We start from the raw sequence: 23621 nt of genomic DNA on the forward strand, positions 1-23621 counted from the left end.
CTCATTAAAAAAGCAGCTGGAGATATCTCTTCACATCTCCGTCCACTTGTGTGTGTATTAAAGGGAATGTGGACATGTGTGTATGTGTACAAATGTCAGTGAGCAATAAGGCAGCTGGTGGTGAATGCTGGGGGGCATCTCTGTGCCTCCCAACCCCCCTGCCCTGTCAAAGTCACAGAGATGGCTGCCATGATGTGCCCACTGGCAAACCCCACTCCTGCACCCTTCTCTCTGTCTCTTCTTCTGTGTCTTCGCATACTTCTCACAATTCATCTCAGCTGCTGTTATTATAGTGTTATTACATTCCAGATAATTTCATTCCAGCACTGTCTGGATGTCTCTTGCATGACCCCTCATTTTTATTTTCCTCACCGTCCCTCTCAATGATGGTGAACGGAGCTGGCAGCTATGTTATGGAGTTAGCCCAGACGATTTACTGACCTGTCTCTCTTTCTGAGGTCTGATCTGATGAGGCATCGAGCAGCTCGCATGCATTAGTTACAGACAAACTGTAATGTTCTGCTTCAAACCTAAAGCATTTATGAGAGGGACCTTCTGCCAGGTTTATTCATCAAGAGTACAATGTGTTGGTCTGTCAGGTTACGTGTGAAGTGGCACCCACACACCGATAACGTGAAGCTGTCCAGACACCTCCTTGGAGCCAAAGCTGTTGGTGACCTCGCAGGCGTAGCTGCCGCTGTCCTCCTGCCTCAGGTCACTGATGGTCAACCCTGTCAAGCGCCGTGTCCAACGGGCATCTGAAGGCAGCGGGCGACCATCTTTCAGCCAGCGCACAGTGGGTGTAGGATAACCACCTGCTATGCAGGGGAGCTCGATGCTCTGGCCTGCATGCACTTCCCCTGCTTGGAAACTATCCAGTATAGTGGGTGAGGATTCATTGGGGTCTGCAAGGCGAGGATAGGGTTAATTTGTGCTTTCTTTTTACAAAAGGGTAAAAACTGACAGGAACAATGAATGACTCCTCACCCATGACTGACAGCCTGGCTCCATTGCTTTGCCGCGTCTCGCCACTGTACTTATGCTTGGTGATGCACCGATATGTAGAGAGGGCATCCTCTTTCTGAACGTCAGAGATGTAAAGAGCTCCAAAGGAGGTCAGCGAAAATCTGTTACCTGAAATAAACCACATTTAACAGCAAGTTACCAGAGCAACCAGACCTGAGGAAGCAACTTCAATGGACACAACTTCTAGATAAACATTGAAAGCTGCCCTGAAGAACACAAACTTGTGATGAAAAACCCAAATCATTTAGAGCCTTCACAGACATAGTACTACATTTAGCTGGTCAAAAAAAACCACAAAAACAAAACAAAAACTCTTGAGGGTCTTTATCATACAGGAATTGAATCTGTCTATCACACTTAAATATTTAAAAACATCTCATCTGACCTAAAACAGCAGGCTTCAAGCTAATGCTCTGCTCCATTCCAAGGCATTGACTTGTATATGGTTAAATCCATGTCCGTCTTCGTTTTTCTCATCTGAACAGGCTGGAAACTACATGGCTGGATAACTCCTATTTTGCAAGGCATTTTTGTTGCACCAGTAATGTTAGGTCAGGGTTGTGAGGGGCTGTGAACTAGATAGAGAGCATGTAAATAGTTGGATGATGGGATATGGGGACGGGTTTACTGAACAGTCATGCCCACAATTCAGAGGTGAATTTCTAATGAACTGTTGCCGCAGAAACTACGGCAACAGACTACTACCAGTGTGCCGAGGCACACTGGTAGTAGTCTGAATAGTTTGTCGACAGCTTTGTGGAGCTCTTCAAAATAAATGCACCAGTTCTCTCAGCATCTTGCGTGTCTTTCATAAGAAGGAGGGCGAGAAAACAAATTTTTGGACAAACGTCAAGTAGCTACTTTGACGCATGTTAAAACAAAGGTGGAGGACGCAAATTTGATGCACAAATTGCATTCAATCTGAATGGACAAATGATGAGCGGGTAGAGAAAGAGAAGGAGGGGGGAAAGGGGCAATCTGCAGCACACGTTTGTGCAGGATCAGGGCTAGTGATCCACACTGATCATCTGAGCACCCCTAGTAGCTTCCAGTGGGATCCAATGTCAGGTCGTGTAAAAAGTGAATAAAATACTGAAGCTCAGAGATGTATTTCTATCTGGCATCAGCACCACTGCATTTCACTACAAGTCCCATGATGCATTGGGTTGATGTGACGACGTCTGTTACTGCGTTGCTTTTAACTGTCATGAAGCACGACAAAGGAGATAACATATGTTTTGGCTAAAAAAAGCATATTAATAATTCAAAGACCGCTGGGAACACTTTGAAAATAGACCAAAAGATGATCAGAGTTGGACTTTAAGATTTTTTTTCACCACACATGGCCACAAAGAAAAGGTAATGTTTTGCTCTCTTAGACACATCTTCACATTAAAAATCATTTTTAATATATTGAAATACACGGACATTTAGCTGATATAGCCAACATTACCTATTGCTAGCTAATTATGGTATCTAATGCATTCTTTACTAATTAGAACATCCAGTAAGTAAGTAAACAGTGACTGTTGACCCTCATGGTGTCGATAAAAGTAATGCAGTTTAGGTAAGTCAGCAGAAAAAGCTAAAATGTATGCAATCAAATTTGCATTTCTCTAGAAAACACAACCATAAACAGAGCATGTCAGGTCTGCCATCTCTGCAGCAGCAAACCACACTAAGCCACTTCTCTTTCCTGCGACTGTATTTTCTACTGAGCTAATTTCTCCTAATAGCTTGCACTCGCTTGTCATTTTACTGGATCTTCAAAATGCAAGCAAATTAACTGCAAAGCTGCTCCCAACAAGTTGTTTCCTGAACCTTTCTACACTAACACAGTCAGCCTGGCCTCACCTTTCAGAGACTTTGGAATATAGTGTACAAATGTAAAACACAAATTCACTTGCTGACTTAACTCAGATGTCCTCAGATGTTTATTTTTGTAATTTGAATTAATATTTATGTAAACCAAAGATGCACTAGTCACAAAAAGCAAAAAAAAAAAAATAGCTGTACCCCCCACACACACGTTCGATGATGACTGGTACAAATACATTGTGCTTATTGCAAAACCCTATTGTGCTAACAACAAACAGCTGCTAGAACAGTTGGCACTACCTTCCTAATAAAGCTACCTCCTGAAATTTGGCACTGTGTCAAGACCTGGAGGACACACAGCGGTCACCAAACCCACTCCTAAACAACAGACTGTGTCCCACTGCACACAAAGGATGATTCCACTACATCGTTCTATTATCACCAATCTGTTTGAATGTTGAATATTTAAGGTGTGCTAATGGAATATTACCATGCAATCCATACTATGGCGATAAAAACTACTTAAAGTGTAACTTGATTCCATTCTAATGCAATCTGTCTGCCATATTCATCAGAATCATCACATTATTATTTTTTTTAACTGTTTACTTAGTTATATACACAAGTAATGCTTTTTTATATTTTCATGTTCAGTTTCCTAAAAAAAAATGTGCATAGGTCTAATTCTGTTTCTGGAAACCTGATAGGATACAGAGATTTTTCTATATTTCAAGTCCATTTGTTTCTACTGTATTTTCTGAACTTTATGGTGAACTTAAAAGTCTTATTTTGTTTTCAAACTTCTGGTTGTGTTTACTGATGCCAAAGCGATTTTGAGAGAAACACTGCGCTCTGTCAAAACGTCAAGCTGTTTTTTTACGAGTTGATCTTTTTTACTTTACTAACAAGGTTGAGAGCTAGTGTATTCATAGTAATGTTTGCTATGGTGGTACCAGTCTGTTGCAAACAAGGTTGGGAGTCACAGTTATTGTTAATATGCTAACGCAACTAACAATTTGCCTTTTATACACAAGTTCTGGAGTTACTGTGAATTCAGCAACATAAAGTCTGACTGACTGACGGACTTCTCTCTTATTCTTGTGTCTTACGTAATGCACTTTATAGTTTGGTTCACCTTATATCAGTGCGGAAACATTGGCTGTGCCTGAATTCCCACCCTAATCTTTAACTACTAAAAAACTATATAATGCGGGACTATGATGTGCCCTGGATTTTAAAAGCAATTCAGACACCATGCTCACTGTTTATTAATTTTTTTTAAATGGCGAACATGATGTCATCGATTTCACGAAGGGAAAATATAACTGATATGAGCGTTTCGCAACAACCATTTATGAATGAACTGTGTTCTGAAGATGAAAACAATATTTTAATAAAAATACATTTAAATAAATTTTGTTTGCAAAAATTGTTCAAACGCAATGCATTGAGGTCTCTTTGCCAATCTAGTGAGCATCGATGCGCACTGATTTATGACAGAGATTTCTGGGAGATTTCTAGGGCACTCAATTTAGGAATTATAGATTCAGAAAGCACAACAAAATGGCCAACGCAGTATTTAGTGCAGTGAGTACTGAAGAAATTCGGACATAGCCATTGAGTTTAAATGTTCCATCAGCTTGCCATAAATGAGGCATTGGTCAAAATACGCATTCTTCTTTACAGAAATGTCAATGTAACAGGCTTAAAGTGACAGCAGGAAAAACTGACACAAAACATGTTTTTTTTAAATAAACATAAAATAGTAAGAATCATTCACAAATTCTTGGTGCTAAACAATCTCAATTCATTGTGTGCAATCTTGTTATAAGTAAAATCCAGCAGTTCATAGTAAGTGTGACATGTTTAGAACTGACTGCACTAAAACAATAGGTTTATGTTTTTGAGCCTTTATCCTCCACCTGCATGGAAATCTCAGTCCAAACTATGCCTTTGCTGTTGTTGAGAGTTTTTGTGTGTGTGTTTATCAGCATCAATATTTCATCCACAAAGCTGAACACTTGCACAGCGACGGACATGTGTTTGCATGAAATATTCTGCCTGACCCGAGAGGGGGTACAGGATGCAATTTTCCAGCTGCCTTTGTTTGCCCCCCAGAATGAAGCCTTACAGGATAATGAGCACCTTAAGACTGCTACTCCCACAACACCCAAGACTTGCCTGTCACAACACTGACACAGGCAGAGAAGCTGGCGAGGAGGGGGAGTCAGCTGGATCTGTCACAGCCCCACTATTTTGTCTTTGCCCTTAGCAAAGGACTAAATTCATCCCAACCGCAGCCCCTGAAACAATGCTGATTACGCAACTGTGTGTAGCTGTCTGTTACTGGGTTGTGTTTTCACAAAATAACTCATCTTAATACCACTCTCTTTCACATCTTTGTACAAACTCCCGTGTTCTATGTTTTAATCCTCTTTCTCACCCTTTCCTTCGCCTCTTGTTTTCCGTCTGTAGTGGCAGACAGACTGAAATATTAATTTCTAAATCCTAAATCACTGTGCTCCCTCAGCTTTTATTCATGCTGACTTGACTGGATAATGAGAAACAGAGCCGATGTGCATCACACAGACAAATGCACACACAGCTGCAGCAAAATGTGGAGAGGCATGCATGTTGGCAGAAAATAAATGATAGTTTTGCACACATTGCTCTATTAGTCGCTTACTCACATAAACTCCAGCAAACTCATATAAAAAACTGCCATTTATCCTACATTTGAACATTTAAATGTTTTCTGGGCACTTAAAAAAAGGCCTAAGAAACCATTTTTTATTGCATGTTGAGGCTTTTTTCTTTTCTCAATTTGGGGAAACCAAATAGTTTTTAAAACTCTAAAAATAAGACTTTATAGCTTTTATGTTTTCTTAAATTAATTTTTTTGTTCTTATTCACACAATTTAAAAAACATGCAGAAGTTAGAAATTTTTCACAAAGCTTTTTATTAACTATGAATGTTTAAAAAGTCCAATGGTTTGCATACATAAAACCATTTTTGTTTTTTAATGTGTAATAGGTGATTTTTAAAAATAACTTAGCATATATACAGATTGTAACCAAGTGTCTTAATCTGTAATGTGGACGTTTCTACATTCCTTTTTTCAATAAACCAAAGTAATATTTGGACAAAAAGTACATGTGGTGTAAATGTAAGTGACTTTGTGTGAACATTTCTCAAGTTAGTGTGCACTAGACTAACTAGACTTCACACATTTGTTTAATCCAAATCAAACTAAAATCATCCTCACTGAACATGTATGCAAATGTTTTGAATGAAAAACAATGAATTACTAATGAACGTCACCAGAAAACACCTCGTTTATGGGTGAAGAAACCATCTTCGATTTAATTCCTTCAATCCAACAAAATGGCAGCCGAGTAGTCACCCAACACAACAGATGTGTCGCTATGATGAATTCCAAGGAAGGAACAGGCAAACTGATGCCAGCCTAAATTTATTGGAGAGAATAAGAATAAAGGAAACATGGTCTATAAATAGTAAATGAACTGAAGTCCATGTGAGTCCAGAAGTGTGTGCATGGTGCATAGGTAGCAGCCTTATTTTCTCACATGCAAATGAAGGCGTCAGTGCAAAGATAACGAGGCCCATATTTCCACCTCCTCAGAGGGGCCATTATTTATTGATGTTCTGCATCCCCCCTCCTCCTACCCTCATGCTTTCTTCATCCTCTCCCTGTTGCTAGGGTCTTCACACTGCCATTATTTTAAGACTCCTGTGTACTTTTGTCACAAATTAAACAGATAAGGGTTTACGATCATTAAGGATGACTGGAATACATTAACCTCTATGTTCTTGGGTCAGTTGTAGAAGTTAGAAGTACTGAAAAATAAGAATAATAAAAACTTTCAAACTAAAAAAATACACTAAGTTCTGTATGGCTTTCTGTATAAAACAACATAATTTCTTTCCTTCCCGGTTAAATAAGATCACTTTCTCATACACTTTATTTTACAATTTAAGTTATCCCCACTTGTTTTACTGACAATTTTTCACAAACCTACTCTCTTTGAATCCCATATTCCAAGAATATTCCCTGAAAAAGTCTGTTGATGGATTATCAAACATTAGGTCTTGGTTGTTTTTTAAGTTTTCGTGCCCTTTCAAGGAGCTCAAATTTGATCTTTGACACAAAGGACTGAAGAGGCGTTTGTATCAGGGGTCAAATTCCATCAGATGCTATTTGATTTAAAATATTTTGACTCACATAAGTAAGGCAAAAATTTTCATAAAGACTATCTTGGGGCTTGTTTACTCCAAACTGCAAACCAAACTGCTGAGGTTCCAGGGGTGGTTGCAAGGCAATCAGTCATACGTCTGCAGACATGAATCTGCCGTTTTCTTTGTGACATTTCTTTGAAACATTTAGAAATTACTTAAATCTCTACATAAAGCATTAATGCATTTTAGCTGTAACAACTCAAACTTTAAACCCCTCGAACTGCAACTTTTTTTTAACAGGAATCTAAAATCATTCTCTAAAGTCTTCATCAATCTGATTACTGATCACAATCAAAACCAATAACAGACATTTCAAACACGCTGAGATAAGAATATTTTTCCCATTAGGCAAGTAAAAACAAAAAAATGTCTTTCATCGTTTTTATAGGATCGCATTCATCTTTATTTACAGTATGCCAAATTTCACTCGGTCCTGTTTCTCCTTGGTTCTTCAGCACAAAGTTGGCCGCAGCATAAAATCTTCTTAAGTTTGCCACATGAATATATATTAAAATTGTATTTTCCCCAAAATTTTAGCCTCATAAAGCTTATAGTTTATTTGTGCACAATAATGAACTTTGACCTATAAAACTTTTGATGACGACACTACCTCCTCAAAATTTCACATACTACTTTTAGTCAGGCCCTGCGACAACTGTTGACCTGTCCAGGATTCCCCCCGCCTTCGCCCACGAGTGACCGGGATAGACCCCGGGGACCGAAGCAAACCGGGTTTAGAAGATGAATGAACAAAATAATTTTTTAAGTAGGATCCAACTTTCCAGGATCCAAGACTTGTTTTGTCCTTCCTCTTAAAAACTGTTTTTCTTTTTTGGTCTAAAAACCTTCAGCTTTCTCCACATTGTGTGTTTAGAACTGTTGTCACGATCAATAAAATGACTTTATTTTTTTAGTATTTTGATTGTGACTCATTAAAATTGTACTCTGTATTTCTGCCTCACACCTTTGCTCTCAACAGTAAATTGCAGAGCAGAATTTAAAAAGAAGGTGAGAAGGGAGAAGAGAGGAGGACCAGATCAAAGACCTGTGACTGTCACAGAAGAAAGACGAGCAAAGAAAAATAACAAAGCATTTTCTGAAGAGGTACTCTGTCCTGTGCTGGGGTATTGATGCTCACAAATGCAGACATCATAGTAGTTACACACACACATGCAGAGTGAAAGAGAAACACCTACAAGGATTAAAATAGGACAAAAAATGTGTCCCTATTGGCACAAAAAATAATACACTACATGTTAAAATTAGCACAGTGGAGTCAGAAAATGGCACCAGCTCAGATTAGCAGTGGAGGAATGTTTAAAAGCAGAAAAACAGGCAAAATGGCTTAATGAAAAACGAGAAAGAGAAATGCAAAGACCAGAAAACAAAAAAAATTGAAGGGTTCATAAGGGAGGAGGAACAACACAGAACATCTCTGTGTTTTCCACTTTTTTATGCAAAAAAGGGGTGATTCAATCTGTATTCAAAGCAGGAGCCCACTCCTGCCTCCCTTGGCTCCTTCCTCTTTCTCTCTGTCTACATTTAAAGTAGAAGCAGGTGTCAGCTAGCAGAACAAGTACACTTTCCCAGCTTTATTATCAAACTTAACTTTTATGATTGGTACCTTCTTAACTCCTCCATTGATATTCAAAACAGGCGTTATTGGCACAAATGATGTCCAACAACCAATTGTGCATTGTGAGGCTGTGCCGCCCTATTAAGACACGTCGTTAACGTGACCAAACAGCTCACATTGATTGTGACTCCATCTGCCACTGAAGTCTTACATTGCATGAGCAATGCCTGGATCTGTGCTGCATTCTACTTCCTCTTCTTTTCTCCTGCACGCTTCCTTGTCACTTGTTCATTTTCTTGAAAGGGGTTCGGGATGCGAGACACTGGAAGAAACCACAGCTCTGTCATGTTTTCATTAAAAAGCCACGCTTCACTGTCTAATCCTGACTGCTGTCCTCCTTCCTAACCAATTCTGACTTCTTACCTCATCTTTCAATCATGTTCTGCCTGCCCTACCTCTGGCCTGTGTGTCATGTTGTGCAGCAACCCAACGTGAGGACAAATGTGGAGGTAGAGAAGAGGATGAGACAGAATAGATTGAGAGCAGTGTCCAGTTTCCACTGCGATGGGACAATGTTTCTTCTGCACCACTGACTCCTCCGTCCCAATTTGCCCTATGTGACTTTGAACAGTAAACACTGGGGGAGGGGATGCCATGGAGGACCCCATCCTGAGCCTGAATGAATGTACATAGAACAAACTACACGCAAAAGGCGTTGTATGATCTAACTTAAAGCTGGAGAAAAACCACGCTCTTCCCCTAAACTCGTCCCAAGCTGGCAGGCCAACAATGCTACAAAAACCTAAATGGACCATCAGAGACAGAGGCAGCACTGGGGAGATTAAGCATCAATGGAATCGTCAGAGGGAGCGCAGGATGGAGGGGGAATGGGGTGGGTGTATAGGACAGATTTGGGGAGAGATGTAGAAATAAGGCTCCATTATTCATGACGTGTGTTTCATGTGCTTGGTGACATCTGGGACAGCAGTGATAATGAGAGTCCCACGAGAGAGAAACCACACACACACACACACACATCCCAACACAGGGTGCTGTACGTGCCACCACGGTCCAACCCCTCACTAGATGTAAACTTCCACTGTTAATCATCGGTGTAATAAAGAATAAACACAAAGGTTTCAGGAATTTAAAATGATTACTCAGAGAAGTAAACATCCAGTGGGCAAAGGCCTTTGCCCCATTACCGTGTTTTGATATAGCTGCAGATAAGAGACCCACAGATTGCCATCATATGTGTGTCTCATTGTGCGTCTGTTTATGTGTGTGACACAGTGTACTCCAGCTTAGCCCATGGCCCTGGGCAGTGAGCTGCATTAGCAGCGCTGAGTGAACTGCCTGGTCTCTCCCTATTGGAGTGCTGGTGGCAGAGGAGTGTCATTGCCCGGCAGAGACAGACTGGGGGGGGGGTTGAGACAAAAACACTGCAGCATGGGCACACACACACTAACACACGCTGATTTAACATGTTTACCAGAAAGGACCATGAAATGACCCCCGGATCAAAGTTACTTTTTTTAAATTAAATTTAACATATAATCTCCAGCAGAAAACTGATTTTTTTAAGACACAGATTTGCTTGTTTCAAATACTTTGATTTAAAAAGTTTTGTCATATATTTTTTGAAAACTACAGCCAAACACTAATTTCTCCCATTCTGTAAAGATCCAGCACATCCTGAATCAATAGATTTTAAAACCTACTTTGTTCTTTTCTTGTATCCCCGCCCTGTAGGAACTGTCTCACTGGATCAAAGTCAGCATCAGACACTCTTTTCTAACTGTGCCTGTTTCTAGATGGACAGGTCCTGTGTGACGTCAACTAATAGTTTGGAATGGGCTCATTTAACTCTAACAATTTGGCTGAATAGTTGTTGTCTTGGTCGAATGTCACCGAAACAAAAATGGGCAGATAGAAATGACAAACAAGCATGATAGTTGTCAGAAATCGCCCAGTAAGACAACCAGACCTAAGGATTTTACGCTTTCATGTGACAAGCTGTGCCTCTATTAAAGCATCATTTCAGTCTCAAATATAAAATAATAAGATTACAGGCTCTAAAACCAAGACTTGGATATCAATTCTAGTTAGAAAAGTTAAAAAAAAGATTCAAACCAGAATAAAACTATCTTTTCTGTTGTGAAAGTTGGGCCATTTTACATTTGGAATGATTGGGGACAGTCTTAAGTAAAATGCTGTTTAGTGGTTGTTTGGTGAGCTGACCTTGCTTCAGCTACTCAAACAGTCCAGCCAGCAAGGCCAAGTGGGCCCTATATGATTTAAAAGTGGGCAGAAAATGTGGGCCCCGAATGGGTTTATCCCCAGTCTCCATGGTGGCCCCACCTCACTAGCTCTTTACACTTCCCACCAGGTGGCTGGCTCGCTACACTAACCAGCTGCCCTACTGAGTGCCCACTTAAGCCAATGTGGGCAAACACAGGTGAGGCCACCATGGATAATGTAGGAGAAAAACCATATGGGGCCAACTTGGCCTAGATGGCTGGAAGGTAGTGTTATGCTACATTAACGCCCAATACGATTTTCACATCAAATTCGAGACCCCGTCTCTGCTCTGACGTTTGTCAAATTGGCTGTTTGACGCTTGCCCAAAAATATGTTCATAAACCTTTTGCTCCAGACAAGTGTGGGAGGGGCTACTGCCAAAAGTTTTTAGCTCCATCACTACATAGAAGTGTGAGGTATATCTGTAAATTTCATATACAGTCAATGCATGGAAGACACGGATGATGTTTATTTATTTTGAAGAGCTCTACATAAACATTGGCAATCAATCCCTCCATGTATGGATTCGTGAGATCATTCAGAGATTCTTCCAATACAGTGAGGTTCACCATCTACTCCAGGAGCTGTGTCTGAATGAAGGGCGGTTCCAGTGGTACTTCTTTCATCACTGTGACCTAGTTTGATGATTTACTGTCCCGCATTAGTCAGAGGAAGGAAAAAATAAAAATTAGAATAAAAGTAGAGGACCTTTTATTGTCGTCTCCATACAAATAAGAAAAATGTTATAAGTTTCAGGAGGAGAACAGTCAGACTCCCCTCTATGTTGGTTTTGGACTCTACCACATGAACATGTCATGAGCCAAACTGAGTCCCTGTTTGGTTGATGTGATTCAACCCAAAAGTTTAGATTTTTGAACTCTGAAAAAGTTGCACTGAAGTACATGGCTGCTAGACTGCTGCGCCACGGCTGACACTCAAAATGCACGACAGGGCTTATGATCCCATCTGTACATTGACTTAGCATCAAACTGGTGGACCTCGCTGCGCAAATTGTGTTCAGTGTGAACCTAGCTGTAGTGTAGCTCTTTGGTTCTTTGTTTGGCAGAGGAAAAAACAATTTAAACTCGAATGTGAAGTGTGTTCTACCTTAAAATAGGGTTATGGTTCAGGTGAAAGCTTATCACAGGGGAGATATGAGCCCAGTGACATCATAAAACACAGAGTCTATCAGGATGGTCAAAGAGCAAAAGTGAACCGAAGAGGATAAATTACCTGAGCACAATGCATTTTGAAAAGAAATCCTACAGTGCACTTTGGAAGAATCAAAGTCAGGAAATGTGTATTGATGAAGTCATATAAAACGGGCATGTGACTGTAAAACTGAGAGTAGGCAGTTTTTCTCCTATATTCTTTTCTATGCTTTTTCTTTTTTCCCTGTGCTGGTCCCCAGCCCAGATAAAACAAAAGGTTGTGTCAGGAAGAGTATCTAGCGTAAAAATCTCTGTCAAACAGCCACAGCGAATCTGAAAGCTGATTCGCTGTGGCGATCCCTGAAGGGATATGCCGAAAGGTGAACAATAAACTTTTAAATGCATTTTGCCTCCTTGTCTATGCTGTCTTTGGGCAATACCATTCCAAACAAGCAGGTCTTGAAAGTGCTTTCCTGATGGTTTGGTCCACTTTCAAGAGCGCAGAGTGAAAGCAAACCATAGCACAAAAAAGTGTCAAACCTTACTCGACTGACCCAGTAAACTCCCCAAAATCCTTGTGTTTTAATTGTTTTAATCCACGTCGGCATTACATTAAAACAAAAACCTATCAGTGCATTTATAACAAACATTTTCTCCTTTTGATATATTATCATAAAACTATTACTAATTGCACATTTAACTTCAGTTAAAAATAAAACTTCATTGATAGTTTATTTGTTGCTAGACTATTGAACGTGTTACTACAGCATAAAAAAGAGGATAAATAATCTGTACCATATTAGAATCTGATGTACAAATGTTAATACCTCTTCACATGCCCAATTTTTTTTTCCATAGAACAGTTCAATTATCGTTCTGCAGTCTTGCACAAAAGTCAGGTATTTCCACTTTTAGAGGTTCCACACAGCACAGATTCACCTCCATGTTAGGTTAACTTTCTTCTCTTCAAGAAAAAATATTTGTCTCATCCACGTCTTCTAAGTATAGAAGTAAAAAGTTGATGCTGTATTCTCAAAGATTTTTTAGGTACATTAGCATCAATTAAGCTGCATCTGATCACTAAGATGAGGTATGTTTTTGTTTATCAAATTTCATCTGTTTTTCTTATTTCTCTGCATCATGAATGTTTTTTGATTCCTGCTACTTTGTACATTTGCACTTCCACTGCAGCCAATCAAGTCTGAAGTGTTGTTTTGACCTTTGTGTATGTTTAGACAGCAAATAGTGAGATGGATCAATAGGTCTGATAGAGGTCATGTAGGAACAACTGCATGACCAATGGTGTCACATTTGATCACATTTTTTTCATCCACACTAACCAGTGTTAACATAGCTTTTTTTGTTTGTTATATTTTACTTAAATTACTGCTTTCACTTGTTAAAACCCTACAAGATGACATAATACAGTTAAGACTTAAATTTTTTTTAAACCAAGGGTCAGAAAAAAAAGAATGTCACATACAAAGACCGAAAAATCTGATTTGAACTGCTTTCTGCTGCTGAAGCTTGAGTAAACAACCATTTCCTTAAATACAATTTCTTAGTAGAGCCTGATGTAATCCCTTTACACTAATCCGTCTTCCGTTAGCCTAAACAAAAGAATGAAAGGAAGCGGGAGAAAATGAGTAAAACCTCTTTACATAAATCCTATTTCTTAGCCCCAATCCAGGCCGCATAAACCCTCCACTCACTTTTTTAAGCCATGACACAAGCTCCAACACTTTCACTTTTCTTAATGATTGAGGATGGAGTTAGAAGAGCAGTTTAACACCAAAAACTAATGAAACTCAAAAGTTTTCAGAAGGTGTGAAAAAAAGATGTAAAATTAGGAAATCTAAATCAGATCAATATTTGGTGTGACCACCCTTTGCCTTCAAAACAGCATCAGGCCTTCTAGGTACACTTTTTCAGTTTTTGAAGGAACTCAGCTGGAAGGTTGTTCTTGGAGAACTAACCCCTGATCTTCTGTGGATATGGGCTTTTTGACATCTTTCTATCTCTTCAGACACAAACATCATAATGTTGAGATCAAAGCTTTGTGGAGGCCACAAGGCCATACAGCCAAATGACTTAGGTTTTATGTGTGGGGTTGTCCTGCTGCATAATATATTTATGATTTTTTTTTTTTTTTTTTTTTTTTTTTTTTTTTTTTTTTTTTTTTTTTTTTACCTTGTCCTGTCCAACAGCTGGGCAAACAGATGAGAGCTGAGGGCCTCTTGTGTTGGACATATTTTACTTTAACAAGAGGGGTTATTAATCTTCAGACAAACCAAAGGTATGTCTGAATAAACCCCTTTTGTAATTGAGGCCAAACTTTATTAATTTCAAACATGTTTGAAGATCTTTGGTGTTGGACCGGACGGAAAAGGAAAGAGGGGAAGAAGAGAGAGGGACGTTAGAAAGAGGGGGGGAAGGAGGGTGATAGTAGGAGGGGAAGGGGGATAAGACCATGAAGCAGCATAGAGCAACAAGTTTACTGGTTGTTAATCACCATGGTAAGGCTCAAATGCAGTACAAAAAGGGCGGAGCCTGTCCACACACACACCCAAGTGTCAAACACACCTGCTAGTTGCAAAAATGTCCATCTGTCGACATGTACACAAAACAGATAGTGCTAACACGCATACTTATGCCTTAAAACCAACTAGTGTGAAACATTTCAGTCATTCAGTCACGCAAACCGCCAGTGCAAAGGTGAGCCAACACCCGTGCTCAGGTGAGTGCTCATGTTCTTCTAATATGGATGGTGGAATGTTTAAAGAAGGAAGGAGAGCGCCCAGCCATCCCCACCCCAAGACCCCCACCGCAGCAGCAGCGGCAGCCGGAATCCCCCCCACGCCACACGGAAACCGGCAAGGAACAACCGCCGCCCGGGCGACCAAGCCCGCCACCCAGGCCAGGGCCAGCAGGACCGCCGCAAGGCCCCCCAGAGCCAGAGAGCAGGGAGGCACAGAGGGAAAGAGAGGGCCGCCCCAGCCCAACCAGGAGAACAGCCCCCCCGCCGCGCCGGGAGAGCCCAACGCAGGGCCCCACCGGAGAGGGACGCCCACAGCCCCAGATGAGCACCCCACCACCACCCAGGAGTTCCGGGCATCCCCCCGCCCCAACCCCAGGTACGAGCCAGGACCCCCCAAGGGAGACCCGCCCCGCACTCCAGGCAGCCATCCGCCCGGCCCACGGTTGGTCCAGGGATATTAATCATATATTTATGATTAATTATAGATCTCCCTGATAGTATTTCATGATCCATAAGTACTTGCCAGTATCCCTCACCATAAATTCTGATCAAATTTCCAACTTCATGTGTCCTGAATGTTCATGAAGCTCCACCATGTTTCAGTGTTGCCTGCAGACACTCATCATTGTGCTGCTCTTTAGTCTTTCCACAAACAAACTTCCTTCTGTTGCAGCCAAAAGCTTCAAATTTGGACTCATCAGTCCAGAACACCTACTGCCATTATTTTGCCATCCAATTCCTATGTTTTTGTGCAACCTTGACTCTTTTGAACTTGGCATTTGACATTTGGCTGCAACTCTTAAACAAGGACCTGTTCTGGCCAGACCTCATTGGACAAAAACTTCGGTTCCACCAGTATCATCCAGATCTGATGGCACCGCTGGAATCTTCTGATTTGAAGGGTAAAAAGCTTGAAGTGTCATTCATCTCCTTCACCAAGTTTACTTGACCGACCATTGTATCTACAATCTGTCATGTGCGGGGGGAGGCTCGAGAGCCGGTTGGACCCAGTAGCAGAGGCGGAGGCAGACGGTTCAGGGACAAGGGGGTTTAATGCAAAACAACAAACAAAAGGCGCTGCAGAGCAGGATTACAAAACAAAAACAAAAACTTACTTGGCGTGGCGTGGCATGAAACATGGAGACAAGACAAGAAGACGTGAACAACATGAGCAGAAGGTAAAGGACCAGCACAGGAGGAAGGCAGAGACAAGACTTATATACAGACAGGGCAGACAAGACACAGGTGAACACGATTAGGGCAGATGGGGACCAAAGGAAGTAAAACTCAAGAAACATGACAAGACAGGAAACCTTTCAAAATAAAACAGGAAACAGAACCAAACAAGACAGAACAAGAACTAAAGCGAAAAACAAGACACAACAAACTGAAACCATGACACAATCATTAGCGTTGCCGTTTCTTTGTGCTTCTTCAGAAGATCTTGAACGGCACATCTTTAAACCCCAGTCTGCTTTGAAATCTTACTGACCCCACAGATGCAGTGAAACTTCCTTGTTGTGTTCAATCTTTTTGTGACATGAAACTCCTTTTCACTGCCTCACCTTTGCAGCAGTTTGGCCCAGTTTTAAGCCACACGGCTGCTTCTGTTTCAGTTCATGACTGGGTTTCATTACATTGATGATCATTGGAATCTGCTTGGCATATTTGGATGATCATAAAACCTTACTCTGATCCAACAAAATCACTGACTTTGTCTAAGTGTATCTAAAAGAACGGATGCCAGTTTGAAGACAAAAGGCAGAAACACCTCATGTTGATTTGATTTAAATTTTTATTTTGTTTACTCACTTTTCATTTTGTAAATTGAAATAAATATCAATTATCGTTTCAGTTTCAAAAAGAATAATTTGTTTAAAACTGATTTTTACACCTGTGGAATATGCCAAAAAGAAATCTTTGGGACAAAAAAGAAATCACTATATCTAAAATCAACTTATAATACATATTAAAAAAAAAAATTCAAAAAATGTTTTTGAAATATTGTAATGCAACCATATGTAAATTAACATTTCAGAAATAAAACAAAAAAAAGCAAAAATCCCAAGAGCTTATCATATAATTTTTGAAAATTAACCAGAACCAAGGTTTTTTTTTAATGAAACGTTTCATTTCTGGTGGTCTCAACATTTCTAAAGCACAGCAAGGATTTCCCTTTCTCCTCCCTGTCTGTTTCTCAGAGCCGCCGTGTGCTTTTACTCAGCTAACTTAAAGGGTGCGGCGGTGGCCAGATTCCTGTCAGAGTGATGTCCTCGCAGGGGTTTTCCCATCTTCCCCTCTTACTCTGAGTGACACTGATACACTGACACACTGTAAACATGCCTGTGTGTGTTAGACTGAGACATAAAGAAAGAAAAGACGAAGGGGAGCGGTGGCGGCGACAGAGTGCGTGCATTGTGTGCCTTAAGTGCACGTGAGCAGGCGGGTGTAGTGGTGTGTAAATAGTCAATAATAGCTGACACTTGTCAGCCCTCTGCACTGAACACACAAAGCCTATCGTTGGAGCATTGTTGGACTACCCCACCACCACCACACACACACACACACACACACACACCACAGCTACACACTGAACTGGGCCTCTCAAGCAGAGATAATTATGCCTTTTGTGCTCCTTGCAACACACAGACGCACACACTCATTTGAGCTAATTAACACACCCAGCCACGTGCCCACTCTACCTAACTGAGTAAAAGATGGCTGCCAGCGACCCATCTGCTCCTTGCCTCCTCTCTGCTGCTCTCAGGGGCAAATGTGAGGGGGGCAAAAATACCCGGCCAAAATTTAAAAAGCATCTCAAAGGTGTGCAAAAAAAGAGCGTGGCACGTATCAGACAGCAGGAAGGACCTTTGGGTTAAGGTAATATGTTGTGGCCATATGGCTGCATGTACATAATAGCTACACCTTCATCTGCATGATTTAGTCCCCACTAACCCCCACCTCATGGCTTGCTGCGCACCACATGGGTCAGAGGCAGGGGAGAAAGGAGAGAGGAATGTTGTGCGGCCCATTGGTGTTGCGGGGCATTGGTCGATGGTTGCGCCCTGGGGAGGCCACGTGCTCCCTGTGCTCCTGTGTCACACGGGCTCCCGGTGTACACAGGCTGCTCAACAGGACAGCGGTGCAGCCTTAATGTATCTAAGTAAATGTTTAATGAGCTCTCCGTTTTCAGGAAGCTTCATGCAAAATCTGTAAATGGCTTTATTGTGTTCTGCTCTTGTGTTTGCGGCTTGTACGGCTGTACTTTCCTGAAGTGAGTATAAATGTGAGACCAGTGTTTACAGGAGTCTGTGTGTTCCTGACAAGTGTTCCTATTAATGCATTCCTGTTCTGAATGCACCGCTACAGATTTACAGACAAACACTGTGTCCTCACACATGGCTGCTCTGAAGCCTTCCTGCCTTTTGTCACCTTGCTCCTACCACCATGTGACTCGTTTTTATTAGGAACCGTCAAGTAAAACATTGATTATTTAGAGCTGTGAGTAAAAAGGAACTATTAAAATTGAAATGAGACATTGTAGTACATGTTTGTTTTATTAAAATGTTTACAATTGTATGATTTCATTTCTCCTGTGTTTTTTATATAAAAATTCAAAACTGATGGTGTCAGTGAGCATCAGTTTTTGCTTAAAATTATTTATATTTATATTCAAAATATTTCTTTTTTAACCATTTTCATTGTTGTACCTGGTAAATCGGAATTGCAAGTAAAATGAGACCAAGTCGAACTACAGTAAACAAAACTCAAATTTAGATTAGTACTGATGTTGCAAAGTTGGCACAAAGGCAGAAAAAAGTTTGCAGCTGTTTTTGACTTTAAAAACATTTATAAAAAAAGATATTTACCAATTTATAAATCCATGATTCGGTTTGTCTTTCCTTTAATAGAATTTTACCAATCCTAATTTGATAATACATGTCTCAGTGAATACTTTTTTTTCTTAAAAAAAATAATTCTTGGTAAGACAAATTTTCTTACCTAATTGGCAGATTTTTCTGCTTATTTAAAAAAACATTTTAAATTTTAAGTATTACTGACATAATTTATGGGGCCTATTTCTACAGTGTAATGAGGTTTTGACTCATACATACTCCTACGCACTTGTTCACTTTTAGACAAAAAATAATTTGAAAATTTTCTTCCAAAACCAAACATATATAATTTAGTAAGGGAAGTTTCTTTAAGGGAAGTATTGTATGGAATAGAACAGAATTGCAAATCTATTTTTAATCACGTCTCTTTCAATTTGAATAAAATGGATATTAAGGGATTGGCAGTGATACTCACCTCTATACTGGAGAGGCTCTAACATGCATGTTTATGATTGAAGTCAACACCTTCACATTTTAATTTAACACAAACTTTTTCAAGTAACACACAGTGTGTATTCATTCTTTGAACATATTTTATGCAGCACTATTGTGTCACACAGTTTCTATCTGCAAATCAACAGATTTATAATCATGGCTTTATTCAAGGAATGTCTTCAGCGAGATCTGATAGACAAAGAGAAATTCTCCTAAATCCAGTTGTTGGCAATTTATGTCTCAAACTGACCTGGGTAAAATCCCTTCACCCCATGTTGCCCCCAATGTTCATAAGCATAAATAACAAACTGTTTGTCTAGAAGTAAAGGCAGGAAAGAAACGTTGGCTTGAAAAAAGCTCTTGGAGCTCATACGATGAATCAGCACACTATTTATGATGAACTCTAAAGGTAAATTATGACAAATATTACCCTTTTGTGGCAATTTTATAATAAATGAATCTGCACAAACAGTTGCATGTGTAGATGGGCACATATTGGCTTGACGAGTCAATTGAATGTGGTGACATTCAGCATGGACCCGGGGGGGGGGGCGGAGGATCGATCCGTAATGTAGCCTGTAAGTGACCTCACGACACAGTGACTCCCGTTAGGATCTGAGATTGGATTAAATCCTGACTACTCAGCACCTTCACTGACTCAGGTTAAATCCACTTCGCCGTCAACACATGAGCCTAAGGCAAGTTAACTTTTGATACTCCTCTTTAGTTTTCTGTACTGCATATCAAGTTTATGTAAATGAAATTTTCTGTGCAAGAACATGGATTAGATGGAGCATGTTGGTACATCTTATGCAGACCACCATGTGGCTGCAGCCATCTGCTAGTCCACTTTCTTAATAGTCTGAGCCACTCATTAACTTTCTGCTGGTTGGAGCTTCTCTGTGTCCCACTGTTTTTTTTATTCTTGTCCACAAACACTCCATCCCTCTGACTCTGCTCCAGATCTCCTCCTTCAGATCACTGCAAAGACTCACACACTTCCATTATCTCATGAGGGTCACCAACACACACGCACACACCCGACTGCTGGGTTATCACTGTATGGGACATGGAACTGGGAGGGAAATAGGTCAGTCTGCCTGCACCCCCTCTCCTGTTAACCCCTCCCCGCTGTCCTGGCTGAATGTAAAAAGTGGGACAGACAAGACGACACACATTGGTGCAAACACAAACACAAACACACCACGCACCAGATGGGAAACTTGTGTGTTTGACCAAACCGGACCTGTTAGAGTTCAAAGGGCATGAAGCTTGTGTGTCAACTTTCAGGCTGACTGGTACCATTCAGATTTGGTATAATTTAACCCCTTCAATGACAAAAAGCACAGTCCTAAAATGACAGTAGTTTTTTTTTCTTTTTCAAAGGCGGGGATTTGAGCTGTCTGTCGAAGACCATTTCAATGTCTTCAGATAGTTGAAGTTAAAAACTGAAAGGAAAGGAAATATAATACTATCCAAAAGTTTTACAACATTGCAATTATACAGCTCATTTGATATCCTGTTTTAATAAGAGCAAAAGTTCCCCCACACCAAAAAGTAATCAAATAAAATAAAATATACAAAAAAGCTTTTTGAGGTTATAAAAACTTTGTGTTAAATGAGGAGGTAGAAAAACTAGATTTTTCTCATTTCAGGTTTAGCAATTTGTAGAGAAAGAGGGACACTGTAAAGCAATACTGCTACCATCCTGTTTATGCAGCACACCCCATGCAAAGGTCCAAGCAATGCAAGAGCTACTTTTGGAGTAAAGATGTTAAGCAGGAAACTTTGTGTGTGCGTAGGCTTTATACGTGATGAAAGAATTCCTAATTAAAATCCTATTCGTTTTATCATCATTACCATGAAAGAAGTTGGATATTAAATGTCAATGTAAAATGCTGCATAAATGGAATTAAATGTTTCTAGATTTACATAAATCTTCTTTTTGGCATTAATACATAAATGTCTGTCAGCTAACATTCAAAGATGTCACTTATGTGCACTTTTATATCAAAACTCAGCCAGATACTATCTTTAAACAGGATTTGTTTGTGCTAAAAGTCAAATATGACAGTTAGTTAAAACAGTTTGAGATGCATTTCTTTTGTTTTTTTCCTGTTTTTACTGTGGACACATCCAGAGGTGGACCGTATCTTGTGAAACTGAAGCTACAATCTTAAGTTTTAGTTTTCCTATTTATTTGAATATTACTGCAGTAGACCTGTGGATGCTAGACAAACTAAAAAAAAAAAAAATCAAAATCACAGCGCATTAAAAAAAGTGATTAAAATAGTTCACAGGTTTTGTTTGATCCAAACTCCAGCTGAAATTGAGTTTTGAAGTTGGGAAATGTAAACAAAATAATTTAAAGTATTCTGGACCTATTTTAAAATGTATTCATTCAATATATTTTGCCTAAAATAGTCCATCAAAGAGGCACTTGTCATGATGATTCCATGCTTTTTGTTGTACTTTTTATTTTATTTTTATTTTTTTTAAGAAAAAAAAGCAATTTTTTTAAAGGTAAGATAACAGTGTATAATATCTCATGAAAACAATAAGCTAAATGTGAAATTCACTAAAATCTAAATTAGAGATGGGAAAATATAATTTTTTCAGTCCAACACCGCTATTTCCTCTGCAACTTAGGCCGATAGCCGATATTTTCCGATTTTGATACTAAAGTGTCTACAGTAACACAAAGTTTAAATTTCTTTTTTTTTTTTTTTATTAGAAATGCGCAACTTTTTTTTTTACTGGACAATCACATTGTACTTGACCATTTTAAAATACAGCAAAGGAAATCATAGGAGCAAGTATCACTTTCAACTTTCATATAAATATATCTGTAAGCATTCAGACCATTTATTGAATATTGTATATAACTGTAAACCATTAGCTCCCCATTGCCAGAGATCTGTTAGGAAAAACATGCATTTTTTAAATCAAAAATAAAGTGTTTCTGAAAACAGTCAGAAGAATATCGGTAGATTTTTAAATATAGGACTGATATAGATATACTCAAATTATGCAAATATCAGCCGACACCGATACCTGCACCGATATATCGCCCATCCTTAATCTTAATGTTTAAAACCTGTAATGAATTAAGATGGAAATGATAAAGGTTTGGGGTTTTTTTTAAAGTTATTTTCAAGGAAAAGGCCTACAAGCCTTTTTTTAAACATCAGTTTTATTCACTCTAAAACCTCCTGCAGCTCTTTCTGTTGCCTTTTCTCAAAGAGCATTTTGGGACAGACAAGACAGGAAATCAGCCAGTGGCACACAGAGATCTTTCAGGCACAAAATCAATTGTAATTTTCACATGTTCATTAGAACCATGTAAGGAGGCACATGCAGATTAACCAAAGAGGGATAGAAGTGAAGTATCAGAGTTTGGTGCAAGGAGATCGCCATCAGGCTGCAATAGTGTGTTTCTTCTGATCACACTCATTCATTTTAGTGTCTGTTTGAATGTTTGCACACATGACAATGCCATCGCAAAATTCAGGTCAGGAGTTGTTCTGTAGATTGTGTTGATTGGCTGTGAGATGATGCATTGATAAACAGGTCAAGATTGAGCAGAGTCTCACTGAGCGTTTGTTGTGAATGTTGAGTTTAGTAAGCAACTTGTCATGTTCAGCATCTGATCCTCACACTCAGTGCTCATCAGCTGACCTATATATCCCTAATTACACGCAGCAGCCTCATGATGCTGTGCATTGAAACAGTCCATACTTGGAAACCATAAATTCACACCCAGAAAAAATTGGTACATCCGAACTAGATCATCTATTTACAGAACAGGTTTGAAAATTGTGGGAAAACATACTGTCAGAACAAACATCAACTGATCCCAGCATTGAATTTGGAAAAGTTGTTCAAGGTGCAACAAAAATTGTTTGATGCAAAGATGTAAATTGAGGATATTTGCTAATGCAGCACTGCAGCAACAATTTTAGGCCTAATCAAAAATATGAAGGCCAGGAAATGATCAACTCTTCCAACCTTGGTACATGTACAGTTTATGTGTGGCACAGTGTTGGTGCGTTTTGCATGCACATAATACAAAACACCATCTGCCAGGACCCGAGGCCATTCTTGGCCTACTACCCTGCTAGCTTTTCTATCTTTGGCCTGTTTTTCTTTTTCATTCCACATTGTGTAGGTATAAATGCAGAGAGTAAGCATCCCATTGTGTTGATATTAAAACCCATAAACAAACTTTTCTCTGTCTCGTCTTTCTTGCACACTCTCTGCCACAAATGAGGTTAATGAAGATGAATGGAAGGGCACAATCCTATTGACATCCTGTGGGTTTAATTGTAGTCCTGTTCTTCAAGGACACAGAGGCAAGACAAGAAGGGATTGGACAGAAATAGACGAGATGAAAATAAAAAAA

The 23621-nt window shown here is 39.7% G+C and overlaps 1 protein-coding gene across 4 annotated transcripts in view; it reads right to left on the reverse strand.

Annotated features, from left to right (window-relative positions):
* The window catches only part of LOC101169724 (cell adhesion molecule DSCAML1), a 62347-nt gene that overhangs the window by 22055 nt on the left and 16671 nt on the right, over window positions 1-23621 (reverse strand). For all 4 annotated transcript variants that reach the window (XM_020708961.3, XM_011483622.4, XM_020708962.3 and 1 more), the window contains exons 4-5: window positions 988-1134; window positions 627-905 (exon numbers count right to left, since the gene is read on the reverse strand). In XM_020708961.3, the coding sequence (XP_020564620.1) occupies window positions 627-905; window positions 988-1134 (426 nt within the window). The remainder of the gene's footprint in view (window positions 1-626; window positions 906-987; window positions 1135-23621) is intronic.

The sequence above is a fragment of the Oryzias latipes genome, chromosome 14 (genome assembly GCF_053564925.1).
Source record: "Oryzias latipes strain Hd-rR chromosome 14, Olatipes_Hd-rR_3.1".
Lineage (NCBI taxonomy): Eukaryota > Metazoa > Chordata > Actinopteri > Beloniformes > Adrianichthyidae > Oryzias > Oryzias latipes.